Source organism: Thermothelomyces heterothallicus (genome assembly GCF_042370625.1).
Source record: "Thermothelomyces heterothallicus CBS 202.75 unplaced genomic scaffold P884_scaffold_11, whole genome shotgun sequence".
In the NCBI taxonomy this organism is placed as follows: Eukaryota; Fungi; Ascomycota; class Sordariomycetes; order Sordariales; family Chaetomiaceae; genus Thermothelomyces; species Thermothelomyces heterothallicus.
Genome location: NW_027192572.1, coordinates 270,811 through 298,799, shown reverse-complemented (window position 1 = coordinate 298,799; position 27,989 = coordinate 270,811). Strand labels below are relative to the sequence as shown.

Below are 27,989 nucleotides of genomic sequence, written 5' to 3'. Positions count from 1 at the left end.
ATTATTCAGGGGAAGGGCAGCGCCAAATGAAACTACGGGAAGGAGCTCTTTGGGGCCGAGGCAACCGCCTTCCCATGCGAATCGAGAAATGACCAGACTGGGCGATTCCTTTCCTTCTCGACTCGGAGGTCTCAGCTTTCGTTTTCATACCCTTTCACGCAGTTTTTTCCACTTCTTAATGCATTGCCCCTAGTAGAGTTCTTGGCGCCGGCTCAAACGATCCTCCAAGTATCAATGATTGATTAACGTTTCTACTTCCGTTCGCTCTCTGATCCGAGGCCTAAATAAATTATCCTATTTCGTTCCGAGTTTCACTCCCTTCGAGCAAGCGGCCCTCGTCATATCCAACCCGGTGACAGGCTGCGGTGTTCAATACAGAGACTATCAACATTATGGGGCAGGACCACAGACAGCGGACCACTCCTCACCCTCGCCGCCGGGCGGGCGACTGCGACTCGCCCCTTTCTGAACCCGGTCCGCATGGCTATCCGAAGCGCTTCGCAGTGCGCATGGCCGGGCTGAGAGGGTTCAAGATTTACGGAGCCGACCCGAGGCGCCCGTGCCACTACGTCGAGCTGCACGCGCGGCAGCAGGTCCTGCGCGGGAGCGGCCGCAGGAGGGACAAGAGCCGGGCCCTCGTGACGGTGCAGGAAAACTGGCCGTCCTGGTCCCTCTTCCCGCTCGACGACGAGTCGGCCACCTTTACGGTCACGATTCATCACCCCCACCTGCCCGACCCCCACCACGACGGGGGCGATGATGACGGCGGCCTTGTCCGGGCCGACGAGACGACGATCGACGTGGACCACGTCCGCTGCCGGCCCGTCACCTTTCGCTTCCAGCTCGCCGTCCCGACCACGCCAGCCGGTGCGAACGACACTGGCAGCGGCGGAGGCAGCACGTCGCGCACGACGCTCGAGACGTTTGAGTGGCGCCGGGCGCCGCCGGCCTGCTGGGAAACGCGCGGAATCCGCAAGAAGACGCTCCCCGCGATGGCAACGGGAGACGAGCGGCCGCCGGAGGAGAAGTTTGTGTGCTCGCCGTCGGGATCGGTGCTGGTGCGCCTAGGCGGCGGCGGCGGCGGCGGCGGCCAGGGGTGCGCGCCTGGGGGGCGGGACCGGCCGATGGGGTTCACGCGGGCGGGCGAACAAATACTGGCGTCGTACGCGCGGGCGCGGGACTGCGGCGGCGTGCGGTGTTACTTTCAGTTCTGGGGCTCGGCAGCCGCGGGCGCGCTGGGCGAGGCTTTTACCCACGTGGCCGTCATGACGGGCTTGGCGGTGTACCAGGACGAAGAGGACGAGACGGCCAGTAGGAGGAGGAGGAGGAGGAGGAGAAAGTTCAGGAAGGAGAAGGAGGAGGGGAAGAAGGGGGAGAAAGGGAAGGAGAGCAAGGAGGACGAGACGGACGACCCGATGGCGCGAGACGGGGTGGTGCACGGTTCCCGGCCGGCTTTGCCGTCGTACCGCAGCGCAATGAACCATGGACGCGGATTGAGCCATGGTTTTCAGGTCGTCTAGCAGGGAACGCTATTATATTTATACAGTCCGGGACGCTTGGCGACGTAGTGCGAGCGGGCGTGAGTACAGTCCTGGGAACTTCCTAGGAATCCAAGTACCTACGGTTGTTAGGCCTATGACTGATTGCTCTCTCTCTCTCCGTTTTCGCTTCCTGAGATGTGGGAACTAGGACAGTACTAATCAGTTAGCATCATTCATTAACTTTCTACACGTACGTGCAGACCTAATACATGGGCATTGCTATTAAACAGATGAGACGAGGTGCTTCTGTCATTCTGAGTGGCGATGACCCTGATCCTTATTATCCCCTTGATGTAATTATCCCTAGTTGCGTAAGAACCAAGACCAGACATATTTCCCTTCACCCCCCGGCACCTGCCCCAACCACGTCTGTTCTTCTCACGCCTTGGGCGACACCAACTCGGGGTAGTCTGGCAGCTTCCACCAGCTGTCTTCCTCGGAGCGGAACCTGGCGGCGAGCTGGTCAATGCGCAGGGTGGCGATGAACCACATGATCCAGTGGAACAGTTTGATAAGCCAGGGCTTTTCCGGGCACATAAGTTTGACGATGGTCTTGACGGGGACGTCTTGGACCCCTTTGATGAGCGGTCGGAGGGTCGTCTCGTATGCCGCCAGCCCGGCAGGGAGGTTATCCCAGGGGCTAGCGCCGTCGTGGTCGTTGGAAGCGGCACCACCGCCGCTACCGCTACCGCTCTTGCTGCTTCTGCTGCTGCTGCTGCTGCTGCTGCTGCTGCTGCTACAAGCCCGGGCAATCTCGCCAGCGAGGACGTAGGCCCCGACGAGGGCCAGCGTGGTGCCCTGGCCGGTGATGGGCGCGGGGCAGAAGGCGGCGTCGCCGAGGAGGACGACGCGGCCGTCGGACCAGCGGTCGATCCGGACCTGGGCGAACTCCTGCGTGTAGAAGTCGTCGGCCTGGGGCGAGCGCAGGCCGTCGAGGAAGCGCCGGACCCCCCAGGCGTCGGCCAGATCGCGCCCGAAGACGTCGGCCCAGGCGTCCTTCTGCTCGGCCGGCGTGCCGTGCCGGACCACGCGCGAGAAGCGCTCGTCGGCCGCCCCGGCGCCCGCGTAGCCCATGTATACGCGCAGGCAGTCCGGGCGGTCCCGCCGGGTCATGATCCAGCGCCGGCCGGGGTAGTGGCAGAAGGTGGCGACGGACGTGTCGCCGGGCTCGGGCGGCACCGTGTAGAAGGCGCACGAGATGCCGATGGGAAACAGGCCGTTTGCGGTTCTGCTGCCGCTGCCGCTGCCGTTGCTCTCTCCGTTGCTGCTCTCTCCGTTGCTCTGGCCCTTCTTGCCGGCGAACATGAGCCGGCGCACGCGCGAGCCGAGCCCGTCGGCGCCGACGAGAAGGTCGTACTCGGCCTCGGTGCCGTCGGACAGGCGGGCGCGGACGGCGCGGCCGCCGCGGACGTGCTCCCAGGAGTCGACGGTGGTGCCGAAGCGGTACCGGATCCCGGGCAGGTCGCGGGTGGCGTCGTAGAGCAGGCGGCACAGGTCGCCGCGCATCAGCTCCCACTCGGCCGAGAAGGTCTGGCGCCCCTTGCCCGAGTCGTTGCGGCCGAAGAAGGCCTGCGGCGCGCCCCGGCGCCAGTCCAGGATCCGCACCCCGGGCTCGTCCACCACGGCCGCCCGCACCTCCCGCTCGATCCCCAGCCTTCGCATCGCCTGCACCCCGGGCCCGCGCAGGTCGACCTGCTGCCCCGCCGCCCGCAGGCTCGGGTGCCGCTCCACGATGGTGATGGAGCACTGCAGCGGCGCGCGCAGCTTGCTCAGGTGCAGCGCCAGCGCCGGGCCCGCGATGCCCGCCCCCGAGATCAGCACCCGCAGGGGGGGAGGCGGGGAGATGGCCATTTCTTTCCGGGGATGGTTCGAACTCATTTGGACTTTTGGACTTTCTTGTTCGGGTCCTTCTCTTCCCTCTCTCTCCCTTTCCCTTTTTTTTTATCCTCCCCTTGAATCCACTTCTTTTCAAGAGAGAAAAGAGGATGAGAAAGGGAGGTGCAGGTGGTCAAGAGGAAGGTCGTGGGGAGGAGAAACAAGTTGAGTAGTAAGTGTAGTAAGTACTTGATCAATTAATCGAGTATTAAACGAAGATCCGAGTCTAATTATTCCGCAGTTTGGTGGCAATCAAGGGTTCAGTGTCGATGATTTCTGGATCGATGCTCAGTCTTCTCACGACGGTTAATGCCAAGCCTTTATATCACCCTCACCTCTCCCAAGTGATTCTCATTCAATATGGTTTTTTTTTTGGGGGGGGGGGGGGGGGCAGCATCGTGAGCCAGCGCAGCCCGAAGGCCGAGTCCGAGGCCGACCGGGGGACGCGCAGGCTCTCGGCCGAAATCCTCGCGCACATTCGGCCGGCCAACGGGCCACGCACCAGACGACCAATGTCAATGGGTCCCCATGGCTAACTAACGTAATGCCCTCGCAGCAGTGTACGGCATGTAATCAACTAAAGTTATTTGAGCCATAAAATGATTTCAGGTGTATCACTGCAGCCCTGCCACGTTGCCTTCAAAATTGGGCTTTGCCAAAAGGGGCTTTGTCAAGGCGTAATTAATTGCTGTGTATTCTCCCCCTCCCCCTCCCCAGTCGGACGACGCGTGAGTCACCCAGTCACCCAGTCGGGGATTGCTACTCCGTACTGATCATGCAGTTGTCCTGCACTGCTTTTGAGTCCTTTTGCGTCGTGTACTCCGTACCTGGATCATCGTTTACGTGTTCCCTGACCTCTGCTTTCCCAAGGAAAAACCGACTGAGGAAGTCTAAGCTTGCCGAAGGGCGCTCTCTTCCTATCCCTGCATTCGTCATGCCTACGCAGCACGCACACACACGCACACACACATAGTTACACTACCGGGTACAATACTCTCGGTCAGCTTGCTGAACCGTACCTTTTGAAGACTAGGTTACCTAAGCAGAACCTGATTATTTCCTCGCTGCAGTTTGGTTAATTACTTCTTTTCGAGGGACTCTGTTTCCGCCTGTTGACAGTCACAAACAATCGCAGCTAGCTCGACTCGCTCAAGGATGCGTGATTTCTGCGACAGGGCTGAGATGGTCTGCGGTCGCTCGCGCAATGGTTGGGCTGCTGCGATCCGGGCTGCGCGTCGGGAAATTCGAGTTCGGTCCCGGAGCGCACAAAATGCCGGCAATGTCTCGGCCAATTTGGTAGCGATCGACCGGAAGAGTGATGCGTTGCCTTTGCAACCTGTGCTCGTTCTGTGCTACCGGGCCAGTTCCAGTGTGGCAGGGTTGGTTGCGTCGAGAGCTCTGTTAACTAGTTAACGTTTACCGTCTATGTTCGTGAATGCATACAGTACGGATCCGTACACAGATACATGAAAATGTACCTATTCAACGGTACCAAATATTATACACACTGTGTTTGACCATCTTCGCCCGGTACGAATCTCGTACCTTGTTACAGCAGGATATTGCAAGCTGGGACTCTGTTGCGTCGTGTCTTGCTTGGAATCCGAGATCTTCCCGCCCCCTCTCATCTTGTTATCTGCTTGACGATAGGTTTCTTAGGAGACAAAATGCGCCATCAAGACAGGACCACCTCACCATCGGCACGGCCAACAGAGAAAAAGTTTGAGCGTCTGGGGCGGCATGCCCAGTCACCCTTCTGCCAATGATTATTCGTTGGAGAAGCGTTTTCGTCTTAATCAACGGTTCCTATTAAAGACGTTTCTTAATGTGCCCTAGATCTATACGATGTTGAATTCACCACTTATACATGTCCTTCTACCCACAAAACCAGAGCTCGGCAGTCTAAAAGAGCTGTTGGGGCAATAATTAAATGCCATATTCTGCAGCAGTGGTCTATCAGCTCTGGTATGAAGGATTGACGAACTTGGTGATTGAACAATTTGCGGGGAAGAAACAAAAGCACACTAGTGAACACTGCCGCCGCTGACTGTCACAGGAAGGAACCCTTGACGACAGGTCGGGGTAGCCCGTGGATGGCAATCAGAAGGCCCCGATACCTGAGAGTTCTATGCTACTTTAAGGTAGTCTGGATGATGTGATGTGCCAAGTGAGCGCGTTGTGGGGAGTTCGGATCACAGTTAGACGTTATAATCTACACGCACAAAGATGGCCAATACGTGATGCTCGACTCGAATACGCACAATATATTCCAAATTCTGTACAGCTTGGGCAAAGTCGGAGATTACATGAAATTTGTTATTCAGGGGTTAGACTAAGTATAGAATTGAGTGTTCTAGCTAACTGTAGTTGGCATCCATGGTCACCATCATTAGTCTCTCATTGCTTAATACCTAGGTAAGGTACCTAGCTACTCCGGAAAAACATCAAGATAGCACAATGATCAATAATATCCGCTCTCTGCTTTTCCGTCCCGCTAGGGGTTCTGATTCTGGCGCAAGTCGTATCCATCGCTTCCGGAGGAGCAGCTAGCTTCTTCAACAGTGTGTCCAGCTCCAGGTGCCCGTCCCGGTGGTCGCCACCAACCAGAAATAATACAGCATGCCCCGGGTTGACAGCAGCATCGACGCCATCGACTGGACCGGCAATGTCACTACGTGGTCGACCCCCGATGCCGCTGCACGCACCATCGGCCCCGTGCACATCAACAGCCCGTTCCGCGTCGGCGCGCAACTCTGCGTTTCCTCGAAGAAGGGACCAAAGGCAGAGATCTTGCAGATCGCTACCCACGGTGTTGGGTTTGACAAGAGGTGGGTTGGCACATATTCACTTGAGCACGTGCTTCAACTTGGGGCATCAGGAGTACTGACTGGAACTTGCGTCCGTTCCACAGATATTGGGATGTCGAGCTCGAGCCGGAGGAGTATTCCTACGTTGACGCGGCCGTCAAGAAGGGTTACTCGGTACTCACGTACGGTCGGCTTGGGACAGGCCAGAGCCAGACGCCAGATGCGTACACGGTTGTGCAGAATTCCGACCGAGATCGAGATCCTCGCGGGCCTGACGAAGCTCGCCCGTAGCGGAAGGCTGATCATCTCCAGTCACTCGTACGGCTCATACCTGATCGTTCTCATGCTCTCAAAGCACGCCGACCTCACCGACCTGCCCATATTAGTTAACGTCCTTCATTACGACCACGAGTTCGCTCGGGAACACGACCCTGTCCGCTTCGGCTGGTAATTATCCTTCGGGATACTTTGTCCTGAACAAAAGCTGCCCACAGAAGCTCTTCCTGCGCAAGGGCGCACTCGATCCCGAAATGCTCGACTACACGGACAAGATCAAGCAACCAGAGGCCATAGGCGAGTATGCCTCGGAGGGCAACAACTTGCCCTCACCCGCGCTTGGGTTCAATGGGCCCATACAGGCGAGTCAGAGTGTCCAGCTATATCTCGAAATGTATGGACATACCTTAACAGGACGTACGACCCGTACATAGCTGTTCAACGGCGAGTTCGACAACTACATCTGCATCGGCGACTGCGGGGGCGTTTATAACGCGACCGTGGCCAAGGGTCTCTTCCCGGACGCTGTCACTGAGCCCTGCCTCCAGCCCAACACCGGCCACGCCCTGACCGTCGCGAAAAATGCCTCGGCCGGCTACCAGGTCATGCTGCACTTGCTAGACTCCCACGGATTATGATGAATCTGTCCCACGCTAGCCCCTGACCGGTGAAGAAAAAGACAGTGAAGGTGACGACGGCCGAAACAAGAGGCAGCTGGGCTGAAGAACACTGGTTCGACAGTGAGAGACGACGGAAACCCCCTATCTATGTCATGGGCGAGAGCCGAGGCTATCGACTGGTCAGAGGAAGTATCGACGGGGTTCCCGGCATTGGTGTTACAACTTTGTGGTAGACCATGTCTGGCCGGCAGTATATCAAAGCTATCTCACCAAAGGCAACCGGTGCCGGGGGCAGAGTACAGAGTTAAAATACCCCCTTCCGGCTTTGGGTGGATGCCCGAAAGAAATCGAACTGTCTCTGCAGCTGTTGGATCACTACGCATCTTCCCCCTCTCGAATCGGTTTATTGGACCGAGAAGGAGCCGGGGTTGTGAGCAGTTGACCCGCATCATATTACTTGACGTGATTGCTGGCATGGGTGATAAGGGCGAGGGAATGCCTAATAAGAGGAGCTGGCGCGATTGAGGGGTGTCATGGCAACATAGCCCGATACCTGGTCGAGATGCCGTCCCCCCACGTGGGCCAGCGCTGCATGACATGCCAGAGCACATAAAAACAACACAAAGTCTCTCTGATCAATTCTCTGAATTAACTGTCATGTTTGTTTGGACGAGTTATGTCCTCCTCCTCCTCCCCCCCCCCCCCCAAAAAAACAAACGGAACACGGAAGGAGTCCTTCAGATTTGGACAGCCCGCAGACCGCCCCTTTTACATCTACCCAAGAGAGGCCGAGAAAAGAGCAATCAATACCTATCTACCTAATCAAATTGGAAGGTAATTAATCACTATGGCTCATAGCTCCAAGGACGGCGGGGATAAAGACACTCCCGAGGCGTCCGTCTCCCGGCTCGGGAACAGCATCGACGTCGAGTCGGGCATCAGCGCCGGCAGCTCGGACGCCTCCACTGACGACCCGCCCGTCAAGTCATGGAAACGATACGTCTGGGATACGTGGGACCTGCCCCGGGCCGAGCGTAGGATGCTCTTCAAGGTGGACGCCTTCATCCTCACGTTCGCCTCGATTGGGTACTTTCTCAAGAACCTCGACCAGACCAACGTCAACAATGCCTTTCTCAGCGGCATGAAGGAGGACTTGAACATGTATGGCAATGAGCTGGTGACCAGTGCGTTTGCCCCTTTTCTTCTAACTACTTCCTACCTTAGTCTTTTTCTTCTTCTATTTGCCTCTCTTCTCCGAGCTAGCTAAATCAATAATTATCTAAAATTCCGATTTCTCGAGGCACATCCATCTGGACCGTGGGATACGTCATTGGCCAGATCCCCTTCAATCTGCTCTTGACCCGGGTCTCGCCACGATGGGTCATTCCCTCGCTCGAGCTGCTATGGGGGGTCGCTACAATCAGCACGGCGCCAATCAAGAACTACCACTCTCTCTACGCCCTGCGCTTCTTTGTCGGTTTTTTTGAGTAGGCAAGCCCGTTCCCTCGTTTTCCTTTCTTTTCGTTCCTTAGTCACCTGGTGTGCAAACTCGCCCATCGAACCAAGGCTAACCTCGACGGGGCGGTGGTGGGTTGCAGATCCGGTTTCTACCCCGGCATTCACTACATGCTCGGGTCCTGGTACACGCCTCGGGAGCTGGGCAAGCGGGCCATGATCTTCTGGCTGGCTGGCAGCGTTGGCCAGATGTTCAGCGGCTTCCTGCAGGCAGCCGCGTACACGAACCTCAGCGGCGTGCACGGTTATGCGGGCTGTAAGTCATTCTTTTTTTCTCTTCTTGTTCTCCTCCTTCTGGCTGGAAAGCGAGTCAAGGGAGCACGTTCGATGGATGATGGATAAAGGCTGACACCGGTATTACGTGTTAAACAAATTCAGGGCGCTGGCTCTTCATCATTGACGGAGTCATCACCATGCCCCTCGCCGTTCTCGGCTACGTCTTCTTCCCAAACCTACCGCAGGGAGGTGGGAAGACGTGGTGGATCACACAGGAGGAGCACGAACTCTCAGTCCGAAGGATGGCCGCCATCAATCGCGCCGGGAAGCAGCAATGGAGCAGAGCGAAGCTGCGGAGGATCTTCCTGAGCTGGCATGCGTACCTGCTCCGTAAGCGGCAATTCCCCCCTCCCCCCCCCCTTCCTCCTTCTCACTCCCTCTCTATCGTCCCATAATTATCAGTCCTGAGGCTTGGGGCCCGAGAATTGGCAAAACAGACAGAAAGGGGCTGACATGAGGCCAGCTATGTTATACATCTTGTGGAATAACGCAGCTATGCAGGACGCCATGGGTTACTGGCTCAAGAGCTTCAATGAGGATCCACCTCCGGTACCGGGAAGGCATTTCAGCGTTGCCGAGATCAACAACCGTAAGTTGAGAGAAAAAAAGAAAAGAAACAAGAAACTAATCAAAGAGCCGGGAGAGAACTAACGAGAAAGCGGTGCGATAGTTCCCTTGCCAACCACCGGCATCTTCGTTGTCATGTCCATTGCTTGGGGTTGGTTGTCCGACGGCTTCTGCCACGGCGCGCGATGGCCCTTTATGTATATCGGCGCTGTCATCGGGGTGCGTGAATCAATCACAACGGAGCCGGGGTCGTGGTCGATCTCGTTGTTGGGATCTTCTTCTGACATGTGTCGTGTGACGGGTACTAATAAAACTTAACAGATCGTCTTTGCCGTCGTCCTGAGGGAGATGCCGCTCTACGAGAACATCACTGGCCGCATGGTCGTGTACTGGTTGAGCCGCATCGGCGTAAGTCCGCTCCGCTGTCTGTGCTAATTAACGGTCAGGAGTCCATCGGAGACTGACCTCCGTCTGCAGAACGGCGCCGGTCCCCTGATTCTGAGCTGGATCAACGAGATCTGCTCCGACGATACGGAGAAGCGCGCGATCCTTGTTGCCGCCGCCAACGATCTTGCCTACGTCGTCCAGGCTGTGGTACGTCCAGCCTTTTTCCCTAATTAAATCTCTCCTCTTTTCCCTGTTTTTGTTTTGTTCTCTCCTCTACCAGAGAACCGTGCTGTGGTACGAACAGTCTCGTCGATCTAGGCCCCCAACTTTATCTGGAAGACGACCGACTTTCCCAGAGCGACGAAAGGCTACACATGGTCAATCATCCTGCAATGCCTGTTGGGTGAGTGTTTCCACCCTCCCGGCCCATTTTTGGCCGTTTTGCGTTCTTTACCGCTATAATACTGACGCCCCGCTTTCCTCTGACCTGATTCCAGTCCTCGTAACCGCCATCGTCCAGTATCTTCTCTGGCGAGACAAGAAGCGAGCGAGAGAGAAGGAGGCGGCGATACCTCAGTCTGCGTCCTCCGAAAGCACCGCAGGAGCGTTGGAAGCGCAGCCGCGGGGGGGCGAGGTTGCAAGGAAGGATAAAAGCGCGGGTGATAAGTAGAACACACGGCGATAGTATGCGGGGGGGTTGATATGGAGCACTAGACGGAGGTAGCTCTTTACAAGCACCGAGGCAACATTAGAGAAAGCCTACCAGCGGTAGAGGCAGTTCCACTTCCTGGCCATCCCAGACCCAAAAACGGAGGGACATGGTGATCAGCAGTGCTATTGTCACTGGATTGTCTGTCTAAACGCTAGTAGGACACCATATCAGACTGGAAACCTACCCTCCCCCCTTCCGGGTCTGGCACGATCTCCGAGAAGAGCCATCTCGGGGTGCCATTCCCTCAACATGGACGGCACCACCGCGCTGCTCAGAGTGCATAGGCCGGACTTGACCAGGCCGCGGAACGACAGCACCGGGAACCCGCCGGGAGGATGATGATGATGACCGGACGCCGCAAGACCATCCCCGAGGTCTCCTCCTCCTCTGGAGCATCGGTGCCCAGTAATCGAATCCAAGGTTTGGCTTACAAGTCATCAATAATGTCATAGGAAAGAGGCTGCTCAAAAAGACCCAGGCTGATATCAGCTGGCCGCCCGAGTATCGCGGGACGCCGGCCGCTCCTGGGTCCATGAGCGGATCCTGCTCGACGGGGGGTGGCGTGAAAGGGTCGACGAGCAGGTCAAACTGGTCCGAGTCAAAAGACGGCGAAGGCCCAAAGTCGAAGCCCGGGCGTGGCCGCCTCTTGTGCTTCACCTCGGAGGTTGGCTTCTCTCTTAAGGGGCGTTCGAGCTCCTCTATGGCCGCGAGTTAATGTAGAGTTCCCAGCACGTGCGAGGTAATTACTAGTAGGGTTAATAATGTAGGATTCGTGGTTTGAGCAAGCCGCGCCTAATCATGCCATCCCCTAGCCCCCTCATAGTCTCCCGTGGGCCGAGTCTCCCCTTGGCGTGAACCGGGGTAGCTGCAAGCTTCGTCGTGCTCGACGCAGCGGTTGCAGCGCGGCCACTTCCGGTCACACTTGAGCTTGCGGCTACGACACCGGATGCAGGAGAGGAGCGCGAGCCTTTCTCCGCCTCCACCCCCAGACGATGGCTGCTCCTGTCCAGGTCCCATGCCGGATTACTGCTGGGTGTCCGAGCTTGAACCCGTTTTGTATGCACTATGAGGTGCAGAGGTACGGATCCTACCGCCTGGTACTGGGTGGTTGTGTTGATTACAGGGGCTGGGATTCGTGATAATCTCAAGGAGAATACGGAGGAAGCAGGAGCCCGGCAGGAAACCGGTAAACTTACAAACGTGGAACACAACTTGTATGCTACGCCTAGTTAAGAGCCGAGAGGAGACTGTATTCGGCGTCCGAAGCGGGGCGTTGGGTTCTTAGCCCCTTCGTTTACCTCAAGCAAGTGTTGTCAGTCGAAGTTGCCTCAAAGGCATGCCCAGACTCAGATATTGGCGTCGTCAGGCGCCTTGATCACCCTGTATCAGTGTACAGTTTTAGGTTACTCCTGATTAGGCAGTTGCTCAAGTTTCAATACTTAGCTTCCGTTTAGTTATCGACGATAATTATATGATTCTTGACTTGACTGATTCGTAGATATAGATAATAAGTAGTTAGTACCAGCACTCTCAACAACGCAAATATATTTAACGCAAGCAAGTCAAATCAATGCAAATCCAACGCAAATCCGACCCCCTGTCAAGCAAATACGCGAGCACACTTACTTGAGTATATTTACCATATTTTCCAAGACCTATTTATATAGTAGCTGACCGCCCTGTCTATAGTTCCTCACGACTGCAAGATGCCCTTAATTGCCACAACAGCCATAGCAAACCCTGCCCTACGTAACCATCCTCGACCCTGTTTGGCACCCACAGCGTAGCGTTCGCCTGTATAGAGTAGCGACAGTCGTATCACCACTTTTGCCGAGCCCAGAGGAGCTATTAACCAACTGCCAGGATCAGTGATACAGAGTCAGATACCATGCCGCTTACGGAGCTAGTTAAGACCCCGTCACCCACCTCTAGCGCCTCAATGCCTCCGTTAGAGGAGACTTCGAATTTTATTGCATTTTTGACCGTTTCGGTGGCTGGTTGTAAGGTTTGATAGATAGCGCAGGGGCGCTGGGCTCGGAAAGTAAGGGGCTCTGTACTGGGTCAAGGTTATATATGAGCACTTGAGTAGATGAGTAAGTTTAAATTAACGCAAACATCGGTCACGTGTAGCCGAAGCAAAAGCAAATATCGCTTTAAATTTGCGTTGTTTGCGTTGTTGAGAGCGCTGGTTAGCGCACGCTGGCCGGTTGCAGGGTGTCTTGCTACGGCGAAAAGTGCTAGGTATTCCGCAATGCGCAGCTCGCGTCCTTGGTGAATCCTCGAGCTGATTAACGTCGTTGATAATCGTATAATTAGGAATGCATGTCTCCCGTCGCGAGTCTATACGGGGGCCGTATAAAACATCTGAGCATCTGTGCTGCACGGCCAATGACATGCCCTGATCAGAGTTCAGGGCAGTTAAAGTGCTTTGGTATTTGTTGTTACTGGGGCCTTCGCTTTCCGCACTTGGTAAGTAAACTAATACCTGACACGTTATCCTGGCGGCAGATATGGAGAAAGGTAGTGGTGTATTTATCATCTACGCCTTGCTATCAGCCTCAATAAAAAAAAGAAAAAGGAAAACGTAGAAAAGCCTTGATCTACCTAAAATCGCAGAAACTGAGTTGTAACACAGATTTCGTATCGTGCTGTAGTACCTGATAGTAATTAATTAGAGGAAAACTCTACAGTAAATGGCCACTTGTGGATCTGGTTAGTTATTCCGAAAGCGCGCCCGAAATTGGAAAGAACGGTATTCTGCAACCCCAGGCGTTCCCGTATTGCTAAGACTTAGCTTGCGTCGTCCCAACGGCTCATTGCAAGAGCAAAGTGTTAAGCACGACAAACTGGCTTGGTGTGGGCCGTTGCCGACTCTGACGTACCAAGGTACTCCTCTCTTTCGCATCAGAGAACCTTCCCTTTGATTGGATTTCCCTCGAGTGCCCGACCCAGCTTCGCTGCTGTGGCCGCCAAACGCCTTGTCCTCTTTTTGCAGTTTTTTAGGCCTGCACACCCCCTTCAAATACAGCTCGAGCCAGAAATCAGGGGAAGTCTAATATATAATTCAACACCCAATATAAGCCTACCATCTATATACTCAAAACATGTATATAGATAGCTATATACTTCAAGATATATAGATTCTAACTATACTACTTACTTTATAATATAGGTAATATATATAGAGATATTAATAGTTAAAATAACACCTACCTTTTTATTAGAAAGATGCTAAGAAAATGCCAAGCAGTATTTAGGAAAACTACGTTTTTTATCAATATCTCTACACGTGTTACCCTTATTATTAATCGGGTAGTATAGTTTAAATCTACGTATCTTAAAGTATATAGCTATCTATACGCGCGATGCACGCGTACAGGTGATGGGCTGATATTGGGTGCTGAAGCTTTTCACTGGTTCTATCTGGCCGTCAAATTTGGGGGGGTGGTGCGGTCTCTGGCTCCTGCAGCCAGAGGGGACTTGGCGTTTGGCGGCCACAGTGACAGGAAAGCGACCCACAGCTACGACCGTGGTAGTGGGGCCAAAAGACCATTCTGGCTTGTAAGGAAGACATTCACCGAAACAAATAGAACGATGTTCAACATCCAAAAGGATTCGCAACTGCATGCATCTTGTTCATCCTTATTCCAGTGGGGGAAACCGCTCATGGCCAGCCTAGAAGCCCGTGCTAATCAACGAGATGCGAAGGTTCGGGAGCAGCTCAACAATCACTGGTCGCCTCTAGCTGCCTCAAGGAGCATAAGGTAAATCCTTCGGGGATGGCCGCCAGGAGAAGGACGATGCATCGCGAGCGAGGCCATTCCCACCATAGTTTTCAGGACAGGTGTCTAGAATATTTTTTAAGGCAGTGTATACTAACTTATCCGATCGCACCAGCTCACCCGAGGAGATTTCCCGGGCTGAGGGAAAGTTATATCTGATTTTTGGACGATCGGCGAGTCGCAAGCGGTTAACAAGTCAAAGGCCATATGGCCATATGGCTATATTTTGAGACAAGCCGCTGCAGCTGGATCTCTGTGTGTTGAACTAATGACTCCGTTGTCGGCACTTACGGCAGTCATTGTCCCGATCACTTGTCCCTGTATTGTATCTCTTCTTCCTGCGATGCGAAGGGAGGTGCCGCAATACAACAGCGACACGGACTCACAATGTCAATACTACGCTCATAACAAGTCAGCTCTATTGGAAACCTCTCCTACCTGCACGACTCCTCCCGCACCTGAGCGAGGTTCTCTTGGTCATCGTTCATCTTTCTTTCACAATTCGCCACGATCTAGTAATTGTCACCCTTTGTACGCACAATACGACCGTCTGCATCGATGTCGAGGCCGTTCCCTCTACGCAGTTCGGCTGCGCTGGGTTCTACATATAGAAAAGTCCCTCATGTACTGTATGTATCCGTATGTAAAAGTATGTAAGAGTATTATACGCAAGGAATTTTGTCATGAGCCCCGCAGTGCGACTGCGGCCCGCTCAAATCACCATGTGGCTTCCTACACTATTTGGTGCCGAATGCGGGAAGGTCGAGGAAGGAGCAGGGGATTCAGCCCTATACCTACACGCTAAATATCTACGGAGTAATGTCCCCAACAACTGCAGAACCCCCACTTATCACGGAGAAGAGGGGACTACGGAACCTCGTTCGAGATGGTGCCCGGCAATTGCCTGGCGTTGTGGCCTCATGGTGGCCATGTGAGACCGAGTCCGGTAATCACTGGCACTCCATCGAGTCCGCGCATAACAAAATACGGATTTCAAAGCGGGGTTTCGTACATTCTCGCAGGGTCAACGTGAGGCTTGGTGGCACGCGCCGATCATCGCTGCTCATGCATTTCGGGATCGCACGTGAAGCAACCGGCCCATCGCAAGAGTCTCGAGTGGTTTTTCGGGTCCATGCCCGTTAAGCCAAGAAGATTTCAGATCCTATGCCTTTGTCTTGCCGCAATCTCGTTAACCACCGCAAAGGAAACGGACCCCATGCGCGGTTACGTCATAACTATCACCAGAGATCTGGCGAATTCCGTCCAGTCCCTTGATGGCGAGTGCAAATGCATTCGCAGCGAACGGAACCGGCGTTCGGTGATGGAAACGGCATCAGTGATCGTACCCCTATCTCATTCTTCAATCCCAGATACAATCTGCAAATCTCGGACCATCCAACCCGCACCGGCGTGATCGCTATTATAGCTAGCTAAGAGAGAGATTCTTCCGCGAAGCTAAAGATTTGGATCAAAGCGTTTCTTGGTTTCGTGGCAAGCGGCGACAACCGAGTTGCAGAATCAAGTTGTGTCGCCAAGACGGAGCTCCCATGCGAAAACGTCATTTGCGATCAGGTTTTTTTCAAGTTACTTGTCCGCTCGCCCGGACTGGTGTATCTGACCTGGTGGCGCGGGGGCGCTGTCAGTAGCCGTGTGTGCAAGGCGGTGGCCAGCAGTTAGCAGGAAAGCTCCGAACAAAATCCAATCCCGCGCGTTTCCAAGGTTTATAGCGCAGTAGCCGACCTGATATATATATTCTTTGCAACCCGCAGTTTCTGCTGCTTTAGCTGTATTCGCCTTGCACCTGACAGCCTACAAACGTGGCCTGTCCATCGGTAGCCCTCATCCCGGTCTTGGCTCGCCTCCCTCTCGTGTCCCTCGTGTCCACTCTGTTTTCGACAGTTTTCTCGTCATTTCGAGCACATCAGCGCATGACCGTGTTCGAAACATATAAACTGCTTCCTTTAAAGCGTCGTTCGACACCTCGCTCAGGGACCGCTGTGCAGGTCATCCGATTCAACCAGGAGATCCTTTTCGTGTTGGGTGCCTTATTCGGCAGGCGCTCCACATACGCGCTCCACCTGCCCACCGTTTCCCCGCAACCGGAAAACGGCGATCCCAGCAACCCCTCCACCGAGAACCCCCGCGTTGCGCGGCCCTTGAGAAGAGAAATCCGTGCGACCACATCTCGACCAAAAACGAACGGCCGGGTGGTGAGAGATGCACTGATAGAAGATACGAGACGCCTCGTGTAGACCCACGCGGCTTTTTCATCGGGCCCGACTCTGACCACCACGACAAAACGCCCAACCGACGTGTTTTCGCCCCAAACCTGCCGCTTGACAGGCCGCTGCTGACTTGTGTTGCGGCTACTGGTCGGAACGAGCTGCGAAGCCACGACAAGGCCTTTGTCGTGGAAGGTGCACGCGCATTCGCCAGAAACACCGCCTCCCTTTATCAGGCAACCATCCCGCCCCTTGAAACAACAAGAGGCTCTTCTCTTTTATGTTCACAGAGGCATAGGAGAGTTGCGCCCCTTGTGCGGACCCCGTTGTTTCGGGCCAGCAAACAAACAAACGGTCAACTCCGAACCCCCGCCATCAACTTTCTCGTAGATCAACATTACAGCACAGCGCTCGACAGATCGCATCGTCGCGATCAACAACAACAACAACAACAACAATGTCTTCCGAGAGCTCAACACCCAACTGCACGCCGCAGCCTCGCATGGTCGTGCACAACCTCTACATTCCAGACCCGTCTGCCGACGAGATCGACTTGTCCACCAACCAACCATGGATGGTGGCCACTGTCATTAACGACGACGACTTGATGTTTGGGGGCAAGCCCCTGTGCGCTTGGTACGAGGAGGACAGGAGAAGATTTGGCTGCGCAACCGTCGAAGAGGAAACAAGAGGCCGGCCGCGCGAGCGGGCTCGCGCCGATGCGCACTATGAAAGGTCGCAGAAGCAGCCGCAGCACCACCACCACCAACCTCGCCAGCAGCATCCTCAACACCCGCTCCAGGCCCAGCCCCAGCACCAGCACCAGCACCAGCAACAGCGCCAACACCATCTCCATCGCAGCGGCGACAGGTCGCCCGACGTGAAGGAAGAGTAAATCTCTCCTTTCACCTTCTTTTCTATACTTCGGCGACGACCAATTTGGCCCAACCCCCGAACCGCTCGACATCACGTGGCGAAAACAATCAGAGCAACAAGACGCTTCACACGTTACACTTGCCACCCGAAGTTTTTTTGGAACGCAAACTGGGGTGGGCTGGAATTTCTCAGCCGCCAACACCACCAATGAGGAGTCGGTGACAGCGCTGGTCGCCACATCACCCTAACCCACACCACCAATCCGATCCTACACGTGTACGGATTAGTTCGGCCAAACTGCGCGGCCAAAGAGTTCTCCACACGTCGCACACAACAACTAAATAGTTCACTCCCAACTTTAATTACCGGGACTCCTCCGCTTGGCAGTAATCGCTTCGCACTCTCTCGTCAGCGTGGTCCGACTTATACGGGTCACGCCATCGGTTCTTCGCAACGCTTCCGAAACGCGGTCTTTCTTTTGAGCCCCTTTTGCTGCATCTGATAGCTCCTGGCCGAACAGAGAGCTCTCTTGCTTTGTCGAGTCGCTTGAACCGCTTCAAACCGGGTTGGCTGCATCCTTTGGTGTTTCTCATCATATTTTGGCAGTTGCCGCATGATACCACTTGGGCTTTTACAGGGTTTTGACTCGGTGTCATGGGCTTCTTTTTTTTTCCTTTCTTGTACCTACCATTTTATCCGGTGCTGGAGCATATATTTCTGGGGTAACATAACACCGGCACATGGCGCTGTTGGAGGGTCGGCAGGAAGGCTCTGTGAATTACGGATAGATATACATGCTTGCGGCTTGGGCCGTCTTTTTCAGGGACCAGGGCAATTCTTCTTTTTTTTTTCTCTTCTTTTCTTTCGCCGTCTTATTGTTTCTAATTCTCTTACGACAGACCGCTGATCTGTCTGACTCTGGATGTATTCGGCTTGCACCGGGCCAACTGGGAGGAAGGTTCTAGCAATGGGACGCCTTTTTTTACACCTTGTTTTCTTCCCTCGCACATGATTGTTTGATGCTTGACGAGGTTTTGACCGTGTTCGATGACGGGCCACTGCGGGCGATCATGATACATTCTTGGCGCATGCTACGCGGTACATTGCTTCCCAGAGCAACGGGGTTCGCTCAGAGGGTAATTAAAAATGGTTTCTTAAATAAAAAATCTCTCCCAAACATAAGAACTTGGACAGGAACAACCACGCCGGGGTCAACTTGGCTCGCCAGGTAACGAGAGGGCGAGGAATGATAAAAAAGAGTTGCGTCTTGTCTAGGACCCTAAACTCTTTATTATTATTAGGGTCTTCTTCGAGACCAACTCTACCAGCTCGCTTTTCCCCTCGATTCTCGCTCACTCGTCCGTTCCAGCTCACTCCGGAAGCTTCAGGATGTCGTCGACGTACACGACCTGACCGGTGGCCATGGACTTGTTGGCGGCGATGCCGGTCAGGATGGAGGCGGCGCCGTCGACGTGGCTGGCGGCGCGCATGTGCTCGTCGGTCTGCGGCTCGCCGAACAGGTCCCGGAGCAGGATCTTGTCGCCGCCGCCGTGGGCGCCGTCCGCGGCGGGGATCTCGACCTCCCTCGGCTTGCCGAACAGGGGCCGCAGCAGGATGGACCGCCGCTCGGCGGCCCCCTCGGCCCCCTGCTCGCCCGCCGCGTTGACGTAGCTGTTCTCGGCCACCTCGACCTCCAGCCGGCCCCCCGTCCCGTTGAAGCTGACGCGGAACCCCTCCCAGGGCGCGTAGGCGGTCAGCGAGTAGGTCATGACGGCGCCGCTGCGGTAGCGGACCAGGACGCTCATGGTGTCCTCGATGCTGATGCCGTCGCCGAAGACGCTCTGGTCGCGGTAGTAGCCGTCCTCGTGCTCGGCGTCCCAGTAGAGCTCCTTGAGCGCCGGCACGCGGTCCAGGTGGAGGGCGAAGGGGTCATCGCGGGCGGCGTCGCTGCCGCGGGCGCGGCCGTAGAAGCGGGTGACGCCGCGGGCCTCGGCGTTCTCGCGGCCGTAGAACCGGAGGTCGCCCTGGGCGTAGACGGACAGGGGCCGGGTGCGCAGCCAGAAGTTGACGAGGTCGAAGTGGTGGGTCGACTTGTGGACCAGCAGGCCGCCGCTGTTGCGCTTGTCGCGGTGCCAGCGGCGGAAGTAGTCGGCGCCGTGCGACGTGTCGAGCAGCCACTCGAAGTGGACCGACGTGACGGTGCCGATGGCGCCCGACCGCAGCAGCTCGTAGATCTTGGTGTTGTGCGGCGCGTACCGGTAGTTGAAGGCGACGCGCACCCGGCCGCCGGTCCGGTCGACCGCCGACAGGATGTCGAGGCAGCGCGGCGCGTCGATGGTCATGGGCTTCTCGGTCACCACGTTGCAGCCGAGCTCGAGGGCGCGGATGATGTAGGTGTGGTGCGTCCGGTCGATGGTCGTCACGATCACCTCGTCCGGCCTGGTCTCGGCGATCATGCGGTCAAAGTCGGCGGCCAGGTACGTCGGCACCGACCCGTGCCCGATGGCCTCGAGCCGCTTGTTGCGCTGGTTCATGCGCGTCTGGTTGGTGTCGCAGAGCGCCACCACGCACGCCGTCGCCCGGTAGTCCTGCCCGATGGCATTGAAGAAGAAGCTGGAGCGGGCACCGGTGCCCACGATGGCGTAGCGCTTCCTGGTGGTAGCCATGGTTGATGGGGTGTAGCTCTGATATTTTTTTTTTTTTTTTTTTTTTTTTTTTTTTTTTTTTTGCCCTCTTCCTTTACTGTTAACCCCTTTTGTTTTGGTTTATTGTTTCCTTGCTCTTTCACACACACACACACTCTCTCTCTCTTTCTTGCTTAATTCTCTTCTTTCCTTTCCTCTTCCAGTGTTCCGATGACTGGGAAGAATAGAATCGTCGAGTGACTCCAAGACTGTTGTCAGTCAAATTCAGGGGCTTGCAAGATAATATATGCAGGTAGGTGGGTACCTATGCATACATGCACTCACACACACGTCTTAACGGGATACCGCAGTACAGTGACGGACACCACCGCAGGATAACTGTAGGACTATCGCAAGGACGACTACTGAAGGCTCACTCTCCTGAGCGAACAGATATAACGCCGCTGTCCTGGCCCTTCATCGGCGAGACTCTCTCTCTCTCGGACACATCCCCCACCGTCTCGGCCGGAGATATCCCACTCCCCGAATCTTAGGCTGAACACGGCAAGGACCGGCTCCAATCCGAGAGCTTTGAAGATGCGGGGGGATTGTGCGGGGAAGCGGCAGTGTCACGACTAGGGGGTAGTGTAGCCGGCTAAAATAGGGAGCTACCTTGCCGCGACCCATGTAATCGGTATAACTGGATGCCCGTGCATGTGTGCTTCGCTTATAATATACTGCAAGTGCACTCCGGTAATCCGTACCTTAAGTGCCGTTGGCTTGGCTCCCCATCCCCGGTTCCTGGACCACAGCAGATCAGTCACCCTCAAGTTCTAGTGCAAGCAGTTCACGAGGAACTAGTACCGGAGGGTATTAGTGAACGATGATGGCGACTTCCACAGTGCTTCCTTCGCTTGTCCAGCCTGAATTAACCCGCCAATCACTTTGTTCACGGGTCACATAAACAACGGTAATTACGGACTCGCAGGCTTGCCAGCAACGGATTGCCAGTGCAAGGAAGCCCGCCGCAGCCGGGGACGGCACTCAGATGCGAGGCCGACGACCAGGATGCCGACCAGGCGGCGAGCCAAGAATGCTCCGTAAGCAGGACGTACCAGGTCGGCATCCTGGTCGTGTACTACGAAAACTGTTAATTATATCCAAGACTATCTTCTTAGGTAAATACAATAAGACGAACAAACAGGCCAAGACCCCTTCCCTCGGGCCAAGATAAAGCGATCGCCATGCTGCTGTTGGCCTGGTTGCTGCTCCCATGCCGGTTCCGGCTTCCAATATAAAGGCCTTGATATTATTATACTGGACAGTCTTCTCCACCTCCCCGGACTGTCGGGTCAGTTTCTGTAGTAATTAGTACTTGGGGTCGTCTGGATCATCATCAGCCTTTTCCATCTTGTTCTTGCATAATACTGTCGACCTCCTTGTCATAAAGGAGAGAGATTAATTATTTATGTACCAGATCAAGGCCAACAACGTCGATTCCTAATTTCGGAAAACGAACGATTGGAAACCTGATATGGCTAGAGACCGGTCGGGAGTCCCCTCGGGGGGCGACGAGATCACGCCGGCCCCGGAGCCCGCCGGCGTCCGGCGAAAGGGGCTGCGCGACAAGGCGACCGACTTCCTCGCCAGCCACGGCGCCGGAGACAGTTCCTTCACGTACGAGGAGGAGCGCCGCGTCCTTCGCCGGATCGACTTCCGCATCCTCCCGCTCCTCCTGGGCGCCTATTTCTTCCAGCAGCTCGACAAGAGCTCGCTGAGGTTGGTGTCCCCCCCTCTTCTAATTACTCTCTCCTTCCTTCCTCGTCCTCCACCTCATCCTTCTCTTCCCTCCGTCTTGGATTGACCAACACTCTCTCTCATGAACTAGCTACGTCTCCGTCTTCGGCATCTCGCGCGACGCCCACCTCGTCGGCAAGCAGTACTCGTGGCTCGGGTCGATCCTCTACCTGGCGCAGCTCGTCATGCAGCCCCTGGCCGCGTTCCTGCTCGTCAAGCTGCCGACGGGCAAGGTGATCGGGAGCGCCATCCTGCTCTGGGGCTCGGCGCTGGCCGTCATGTCGGCCTGCACCGACTTCCCCTCCCTGCTGGGGCTGCGCTTCCTGCTGGGCGCCTTCGAGGCCATGATCGCGCCCAGCTGCGTCGCCGTGACCCAGATGTGGTGGCGCCGCGGCGAGCAGACGATGCGCACCAGCTACTGGAACGCCATGAACGGCGTCACCGCCATCGTCGGCAGCCTCTTCACCTACGGCCTCGGCCACATCGAGAGCCGCGCCCTCTTCAAATACCAGATCATCTTCCTCTTCTGCGGCCTCCTCACCGTCTGCTACGCCCTCGTCGTCCTCCTCCTCATGCCCGACTCCCCCATGGAGGCAAAGTACCTCACCGAGAGGGAGAAGCTCGTCGCCGTCGAGCGCGTGCGCGCTAACCAGATGGGCGTCGCCTCCCGCGCCTGGCGATGGGACCACGTCTGGGAGACCCTGTGGGACTTGAAGACCTGGTGCTGGTTCATCGCCATCGTCTCCATCTCGTAGGTCCCTTTCCTTGATGTTAATTATTAATATTTGATATGCCTTTTTTTTCCCCCTCTCTTTCGAATGTAATTATTAGATGGTTCCTGTCTTGCAAGAAACTGACACGAGATGCAATGTCAAAAGAATTGCCAGCGGCGGCATCTCGACCTTTGGCAGCCTCATCATCAAGGACTTTGGCTACACCAACTTTGACGCCATCCTCTTCAACATCCCCTTCGGCGCCATCCAGTTCTTCGTCATCATCGGGTCCGGCTGGGCCGCCACGCACTGGCAGAGGAAGGGCTTGACCATCGCCGCCGTCAGCGTCTTGCCCCTGGTCGGCACCATCCTCATGCTCACCGTCCCGCGGAACGAACACAACAAGGGCGTCTTGCTGTTTGGCTATTATCTGGTAAAGCTTTCTCGTCTGAATTCTCTAATTCTCTTCTCATTTTTTGCTCTCTCCTAGTGGCTTGCCACTCGTTGATCCCCGAGAAACGAACAATGTGCAAGCTGACATGCTAATTAATTACAGGTGTCCTGCCTGGCCGCCATCACGCCCCTGATCTACGCGTGGCAGGCCCAGAACACGGGCGGGGACACGAAAAAGAAATGCACTTCGGCCGTCGTCTTCATCGGCATGTGCACCGGCAACGTGATCGGGCCGCTGCTCTACGACGAGAGCCAGGCGCCTCTGTACCGCCCGGGACTCATCTCCAATCTCATCATGTTTGCCCTTGTCGGCAGTATCTCTGCGTAAGTCGGATCATAATAATTAACCCCCTCACTCTTGAATCCTGTGATCGGTGTTGTTATTGAATAGAGAAACGCGGGCTAACTTTGTCCTGTTCTTCTTTTGCCACAAGACTTATCCCCTTCTACCTAATGTTCCTCAACCGCCGGCACGCCAAGCGCCGTGAGCAGCTCGGCAAGAACGCCGTGCTCGTGGACGAATCCATGATAGTCAAGACCCAAATGGAGGACAGCAAGGCGGTCGAGGTGGAGGATGCCAGCCACAGGCGGCAAAGGGCGCTCGAGGAAGACAATGCGCTACGGGACATGACGGACTTACAGAACGAGGATTTCATCTATGTCTACTGAATGGGAGAAAGACGAGGGAAATGATGATGAATCATGGAGGACAGATGGGCGTTTGTCTTCGCCGTTGCAGGAGAGTATTAAGACCATTCTTCTCTCCTCTCACGCCCACTCCCCTTTCCGCAACCTCTTGGCCAAGGCAGGCAACCCGTCACCAATCTCAAGATCCGCCCCTGATTGGAGATCTTGTAGGTCCGGCATCATCACGCTCCCTCCTTCGACTCCGACTTCTGCCTCTGGCTCTCCGGCTCTCCGGCTCGATCAAGTCCCAATACTGCCTCTGCCGGAACTCGGCTAGCCCGGTCTGGTCGGTCCAGATGAATTCATCCTCGGCCCAGAGCGCGTCGTTCGGAACCAAGACGGCGACGTGCACTCGGTTGCCCTCGTGGGGGCTCGACTGGGGTGAACTGGTCAGGAAGACCATGGGATGGGCTTCGCCGTCCTCGGTTCGCGTCTGGGTCACCCAGGACGAGCCAACGTTCTCCAGGAGAGACCGGCGCGAGTGCAGCAGGGCAAAGAACTGCGGAAGGGTGGCGCAGACCCCATCGGCGTCGGCCATGCCCGGTCCGCGGTACCTGCTGCTATTAGAGCGACCCGGGGACCGCACCCCGGAAGAGGCGAGCCTGACGTATCGCGGCCCCCTGCCCGGGTTCGCCTTCCAGTCAAACGTGCGGTCGTCGTCCTCGATCAGGGTCACCACGGCTTTCCGCTTGACCCTCCCGTCCGTCCGCATCCTGGCCAGCACCTGGCTCGGCACGTCGCGCATGGCAGCAACGGGACGGACGCCCGTCGCCTCGCCGGCGATGCCGAACAGTACCCGATACAGGGTCAGAGACCCCGACATGGCCTCCTCGGTCCACGCCATGGCGGTGAGATAGTCGGACGCGCCGTTGTACTTGCTCAGGTCGAAGAGCTCGTTCTCGTACCTCTCCAGCTCGCGTCGGGGAAGCTTGTCGGGTGCCGGGACGCGGGGGCCCGGAGTTGGGGGCGAGTACGTGTACATGGTACGCTCCGACTCCATAAAGTCGAGGCGGCGAACCGAGTGGAAGATACCGTGGGCGGACTCGATGAGCCCGCCCAGACCCTCCACGCTCACGTTGCCTGGCAGTCCGGCGCCGACCGACTTGAGGGGAGAGATGATCCTGTCGAGACGAGACCTCCTGGCATTCTTTCTCGGCCGGAGAGTAACCTCGCCGAAAGAGGCCCAGCTGAGGAAGTCGGTCGGTGCAGGAAGAAACCGGGCGGCGCCGTCCGCGAAACTAGTCGGTGTCAGACCAGCGTTGGACTCTTGTTCGTGTTCGGCGCCGTCTCCAACTGCTAGCTCCAGTGGTGTGCATGGTTGGAGCTGCATCTGATGAGGGACGGACGGTTCCTTATCAGCATCCGGACGGTTTGCCGATTCTGCAGCGGGTTGTGCTTCGATGGCTGGGGGCATGCTGATGTTTCCGAAAACAGCGCAGGCAACGTCAGCGTACGCGAAATCGAAATACGAGGCAGACGCGCCTAATGAAGTCCTCCTTGGTACGCGGTAATAGTGGATTGTCCAAAAGTCGTCATTGTATGCATTAATTACAAACGACGAGGGCCGGTGGTGGCAGTCTTCATTTCAATGAGTAATTATGAGCGAGAAGCCGACCTTTGGGCCTCCGGCGGAAGCCAGGGGCACTCTGCGCCACGAAACTCATCTTGTTCGTGCTCTGTGAGTGCGCTTAATGGGCCCGAATGACCAACTCACGTTTCAGGCCGCGAGGCAGACTCGTGCAATTATATCGAGGGGCATGACCAGCGACTTGGTCGCCCTTGCCTCCAGATGTGGAGCTGTGGTGCGGCATGACCCAGGTGTGATGGAGGGGCGGCAGCTTCCCGCGCAGCTATGCCTCAGGTCTTGGCATATTCCGCGATGCGTTCCCAGAAAACGAAACTACCCTGCCAAAATCTGGAAGGCAAAGAGCCGAAATACCAACAGCCGCTGGCCGATCTTGTACGGCGTTTCTGGTGCTGTTGACTGTTGGTTATTGTTATTATAGAAATACGCGTATCGCTTCTTGGCATCGTATTTCGTATTCTTGTGCGGGTTTCTGATTGGATTTTGCTTTGTTTCAGCCCCAAAGCGGCGTCATCAGCTCTACACTAAAGAATGCACCACGAATGGAAACTCCAGAGCTTAAAATCAAGAGAATCCAAACTGCCCCCTTTTTCGTCACCTCTACCTTTGGGCCAGATATGTTTCCTTCCGAAACACGCTCGCCGTCATGAACTCGCAAGAACGCGACTCCATTGAGGGGGAGCCGCTTCTGGCGGGCGGGGAACGCGACACGGTTGACATCGACAACAGGGAGACCCCGTCCGACCCTGAACATGGCGATTCGTTTCGCACCGGCGACGGAAAGCTTGGCCGACGCGGGCTTGCTTCTCGGTTCCGGGACCGGAAACGCACCACCATCCTGGGCCTGCTGGCCGTCCTTACGTTCGTCGTCACCACGAGCGGCATGCTCTTCCTCGTCCCCATATTCCGCCTCATGGAAGACGCCGTCTGCCATCTTTACTACGAAAAGCCCAAGTCCGAGCCCGTCGAGGAACGGATGTGCAAGGTCGATGCCGTGCAAAAGGACCTGGCCTTTCTGGGTGGCATTGGCGCCATGATTAACTCTGTCGTTGGCCTTATCGCGACGCTCCCGTACGGCGTCTTGGCCGATCGGTAATTAAGCACAAACAGCGGACAATCAGCCGCCGTTCTTATTCGAGGCTACCCACTGACCTTCGCTGGCAGAATCGGTCGCAAACCTACCTTCACCCTCGCGTATGTTGGCATTGTCCTGTGTTTCTCGTGGGGTCCCCTGATTCTCAGCATCGGCGAGTTTCCCCACGTGCACCTCTCGGTTTTCGGCCCCCTTTTCTTCCTTATCGGAGGCGGCATCCCGGTCGCACTCAACACTCTTCACGCCATGGCTTCTGACATCAGCTCGGACGGCGATAAGTCAGTGGAATCATTCTGTAATTAGGCCATCAACGGCACCGCTGACCCATACTCTCTAGAGCAACTGGTTTCCTGTGCCTCTCGTTCGGTGCCGTTTCCGGTGGCCTCATTGGTCCCGTCTCGGCGGGTTTGTTGATGGAACACCTGGGGCCTTGGTCCCCCGTACGACTAGTCTTTTGCCTCACGCCGTTCGTCTTCTTGTTGCTCATTTTCCTCCCAGAGACACTTCCCATCAGTTTACGGGAAACGACCACGGAGGAAGAACGGCGGCCACCGGCCAAAAGAGTCCGCGAAGAGATCAAGGAGCTCGGTATATCCTTTTCCCTGCTCAAGAACCGCAACATCGCCCTGTCGCTGCCGGCTTTTCTGGTCCAGCCCGCGCTTTTCGCGGCTTACTCGTCGACCATGGCCCAGCACATCAGCACATACTTTGGCTGGACTCTGGCACAAACCAACTATCTCCTCGCCCCCCTGGGGGCCCTGCAACTCGTCATCATCGTCCTGCTGCCTCTGATTTCCGGTTTCTTGACGAAACAGTCTGGGCGTTTCCGCCTGTCAGTCTTCTCTAAGGACCTCTTGCTCGCCGAAATCTCGTTCATCTTCCTCGTCTTGGGAGCGATCCTCGAAGGATGCAGCAGGGAAATTGTTCTGTTTCTCACCGGCCTCACAATTGGCACCCTTGGCTCCTCCCAAGGACCGCTGTGTCGGGCCATTGCCACAAGCTACGTGGAACCCCAGCAGACGTCGCGATTGTACGCCTTGATCAGCATGTTGGAAACAGGCGGCGCCTTTCTGGGAGGCCCGGTCCTTGCATGGTGTTTCAACATTGGGCTGTCGAGAAAGGGGTTATGGACCGGATTACCGTGGTTCTACGTGGCCGGGCTCGTCCTTCTGGCGTTTTTCTCGCTACTGTTTCTGCGGGCGCCTAGAAATAATAAGACAATCGCCGTCGGCCCGGAGAGCGAAAGTAACGAAGAATTTGGATACCAGTCAGCGGAGGAACCGGCTTAGAGCGGCATGGCGATAGTCATGCAGTGATATACCGATATCAAGACGCTGCCAGGAGCACTTCCATTAACCCAACAGTGGTCTGCTGGGCACACTTGATGTCGCCCTCGTGCCCAATTACTCGCCCGTCCAATGTTTATGCTCACCTTAGATCTGGTTTTATAATTTAGGTACGGCTGCGGGTATCTAGATGAAGAGGTCTGAAACTACTACATACAGTGTCCATTAACTCGTATCTTCGTTTTCCAATTCCGAGAAGCCGATACCTGCGGGATGGTGTCGCAGAGCCGCACGG

At 55.9% G+C, this 27,989-nt stretch overlaps 11 protein-coding genes across 11 annotated transcripts; 8 read left to right on the top strand and 3 right to left on the bottom strand.

Annotated features, from left to right (window-relative positions):
- Positions 1–455: 455 nt before the first annotated feature.
- P884DRAFT_164711 (uncharacterized protein) lies at positions 456–1,328 on the top strand (the record flags this gene model as incomplete). The annotated part of the gene is made up of 1 exon (XM_069437274.1): positions 456–1,328. A coding segment is annotated over one exon (873 nt), but the record flags the coding sequence as incomplete, so codon positions are not given.
- Positions 1,329–1,681: 353 nt separating this feature from the next.
- On the bottom strand, positions 1,682–3,752 carry P884DRAFT_20479 (monooxygenase). Its single transcript, XM_069438602.1, has 2 exons — positions 1,744–3,752; positions 1,682–1,685 (listed from the first exon to the last, which is right to left on the bottom strand). Exon 1 carries the CDS (start codon positions 3,417–3,419, stop codon positions 1,920–1,922), a length of 1,500 nt encoding a protein of 499 aa, XP_069297523.1. The 5' UTR covers positions 3,420–3,752; the 3' UTR covers positions 1,682–1,685; positions 1,744–1,919.
- A 2,283-nt stretch (positions 3,753–6,035) lies between these two features.
- On the top strand, positions 6,036–7,137 carry P884DRAFT_299750 (uncharacterized protein; the record flags this gene model as incomplete). Its single annotated transcript, XM_069444706.1, has 5 exons — positions 6,036–6,244; positions 6,328–6,405; positions 6,464–6,656; positions 6,718–6,873; positions 6,934–7,137. The coding sequence occupies 5 exons, from the start codon at positions 6,036–6,038 to the stop codon at positions 7,135–7,137; spliced, it is 840 nt and encodes a 279-aa protein (XP_069297522.1).
- An 829-nt stretch (positions 7,138–7,966) lies between these two features.
- P884DRAFT_307155 (major facilitator superfamily domain-containing protein) lies at positions 7,967–10,534 on the top strand (the record flags this gene model as incomplete). The annotated part of the gene is made up of 10 exons (XM_069445126.1): positions 7,967–8,303; positions 8,420–8,606; positions 8,718–8,890; positions 9,013–9,240; positions 9,374–9,499; positions 9,581–9,696; positions 9,799–9,885; positions 9,955–10,071; positions 10,183–10,267; positions 10,362–10,534. The coding sequence occupies 10 exons, from the start codon at positions 7,967–7,969 to the stop codon at positions 10,532–10,534; spliced, it is 1,629 nt and encodes a 542-aa protein (XP_069297521.1).
- A 291-nt stretch (positions 10,535–10,825) lies between these two features.
- Positions 10,826–11,809, top strand: P884DRAFT_277593 (uncharacterized protein; the record flags this gene model as incomplete). The annotated part of the gene is made up of 7 exons (XM_069443094.1): positions 10,826–10,852; positions 11,066–11,173; positions 11,205–11,240; positions 11,270–11,292; positions 11,449–11,491; positions 11,566–11,632; positions 11,700–11,809. 7 exons carry the CDS (start codon positions 10,826–10,828, stop codon positions 11,807–11,809), a joined length of 414 nt encoding a protein of 137 aa, XP_069297520.1.
- Positions 11,810–15,330: 3,521 nt separating this feature from the next.
- P884DRAFT_259564 (uncharacterized protein) lies at positions 15,331–16,001 on the top strand. Its single transcript, XM_069441361.1, has one exon. The coding sequence runs from the start codon at positions 15,491–15,493 to the stop codon at positions 15,770–15,772; it is 282 nt and encodes a 93-aa protein (XP_069297519.1). The 5' UTR covers positions 15,331–15,490; the 3' UTR covers positions 15,773–16,001.
- Positions 16,002–17,037: 1,036 nt separating this feature from the next.
- P884DRAFT_277591 (uncharacterized protein) lies at positions 17,038–17,475 on the top strand (the record flags this gene model as incomplete). Its single annotated transcript, XM_069443093.1, has 1 exon — positions 17,038–17,475. One exon carries the CDS (start codon positions 17,038–17,040, stop codon positions 17,473–17,475), a length of 438 nt encoding a protein of 145 aa, XP_069297518.1.
- A 1,082-nt stretch (positions 17,476–18,557) lies between these two features.
- On the bottom strand, positions 18,558–20,184 carry P884DRAFT_259562 (uncharacterized protein). Its single transcript, XM_069441360.1, has one exon. It carries the CDS (start codon positions 20,120–20,122, stop codon positions 18,827–18,829), a length of 1,296 nt encoding a protein of 431 aa, XP_069297517.1. The 5' UTR covers positions 20,123–20,184; the 3' UTR covers positions 18,558–18,826.
- Positions 20,185–21,614: 1,430 nt separating this feature from the next.
- On the top strand, positions 21,615–23,712 carry P884DRAFT_277589 (major facilitator superfamily domain-containing protein; the record flags this gene model as incomplete). The annotated part of the gene is made up of 5 exons (XM_069443092.1): positions 21,615–21,859; positions 21,969–22,628; positions 22,765–23,023; positions 23,147–23,367; positions 23,478–23,712. 5 exons carry the CDS (start codon positions 21,615–21,617, stop codon positions 23,710–23,712), a joined length of 1,620 nt encoding a protein of 539 aa, XP_069297516.1.
- Positions 23,713–23,729: 17 nt separating this feature from the next.
- Positions 23,730–25,628, bottom strand: P884DRAFT_259560 (uncharacterized protein). The gene has a single exon (XM_069441359.1). It carries the CDS (start codon positions 25,142–25,144, stop codon positions 23,870–23,872), a length of 1,275 nt encoding a protein of 424 aa, XP_069297515.1. The 5' UTR covers positions 25,145–25,628; the 3' UTR covers positions 23,730–23,869.
- A 333-nt stretch (positions 25,629–25,961) lies between these two features.
- P884DRAFT_200467 (general substrate transporter) lies at positions 25,962–27,697 on the top strand (the record flags this gene model as incomplete). Its single annotated transcript, XM_069438301.1, has 3 exons — positions 25,962–26,407; positions 26,480–26,686; positions 26,746–27,697. The coding sequence occupies 3 exons, from the start codon at positions 25,962–25,964 to the stop codon at positions 27,695–27,697; spliced, it is 1,605 nt and encodes a 534-aa protein (XP_069297514.1).
- Positions 27,698–27,989: the final 292 nt, after the last annotated feature.

Bases quoted from the DNA above. Each gene is read 5' to 3' on its own strand.
- P884DRAFT_20479 (XM_069438602.1), bottom strand. From the start codon at position 3,419: ATGAGTTCGAACCATCCCCGGAAAGAAATGGCCATCTCCCCGCCTCCC.
- P884DRAFT_259564 (XM_069441361.1), top strand. From the start codon at position 15,491: ATGCCCGTTAAGCCAAGAAGATTTCAGATCCTATGCCTTTGTCTTGCC.
- P884DRAFT_259562 (XM_069441360.1), bottom strand. From the start codon at position 20,122: ATGGCTACCACCAGGAAGCGCTACGCCATCGTGGGCACCGGTGCCCGC.
- P884DRAFT_259560 (XM_069441359.1), bottom strand. From the start codon at position 25,144: ATGCCCCCAGCCATCGAAGCACAACCCGCTGCAGAATCGGCAAACCGT.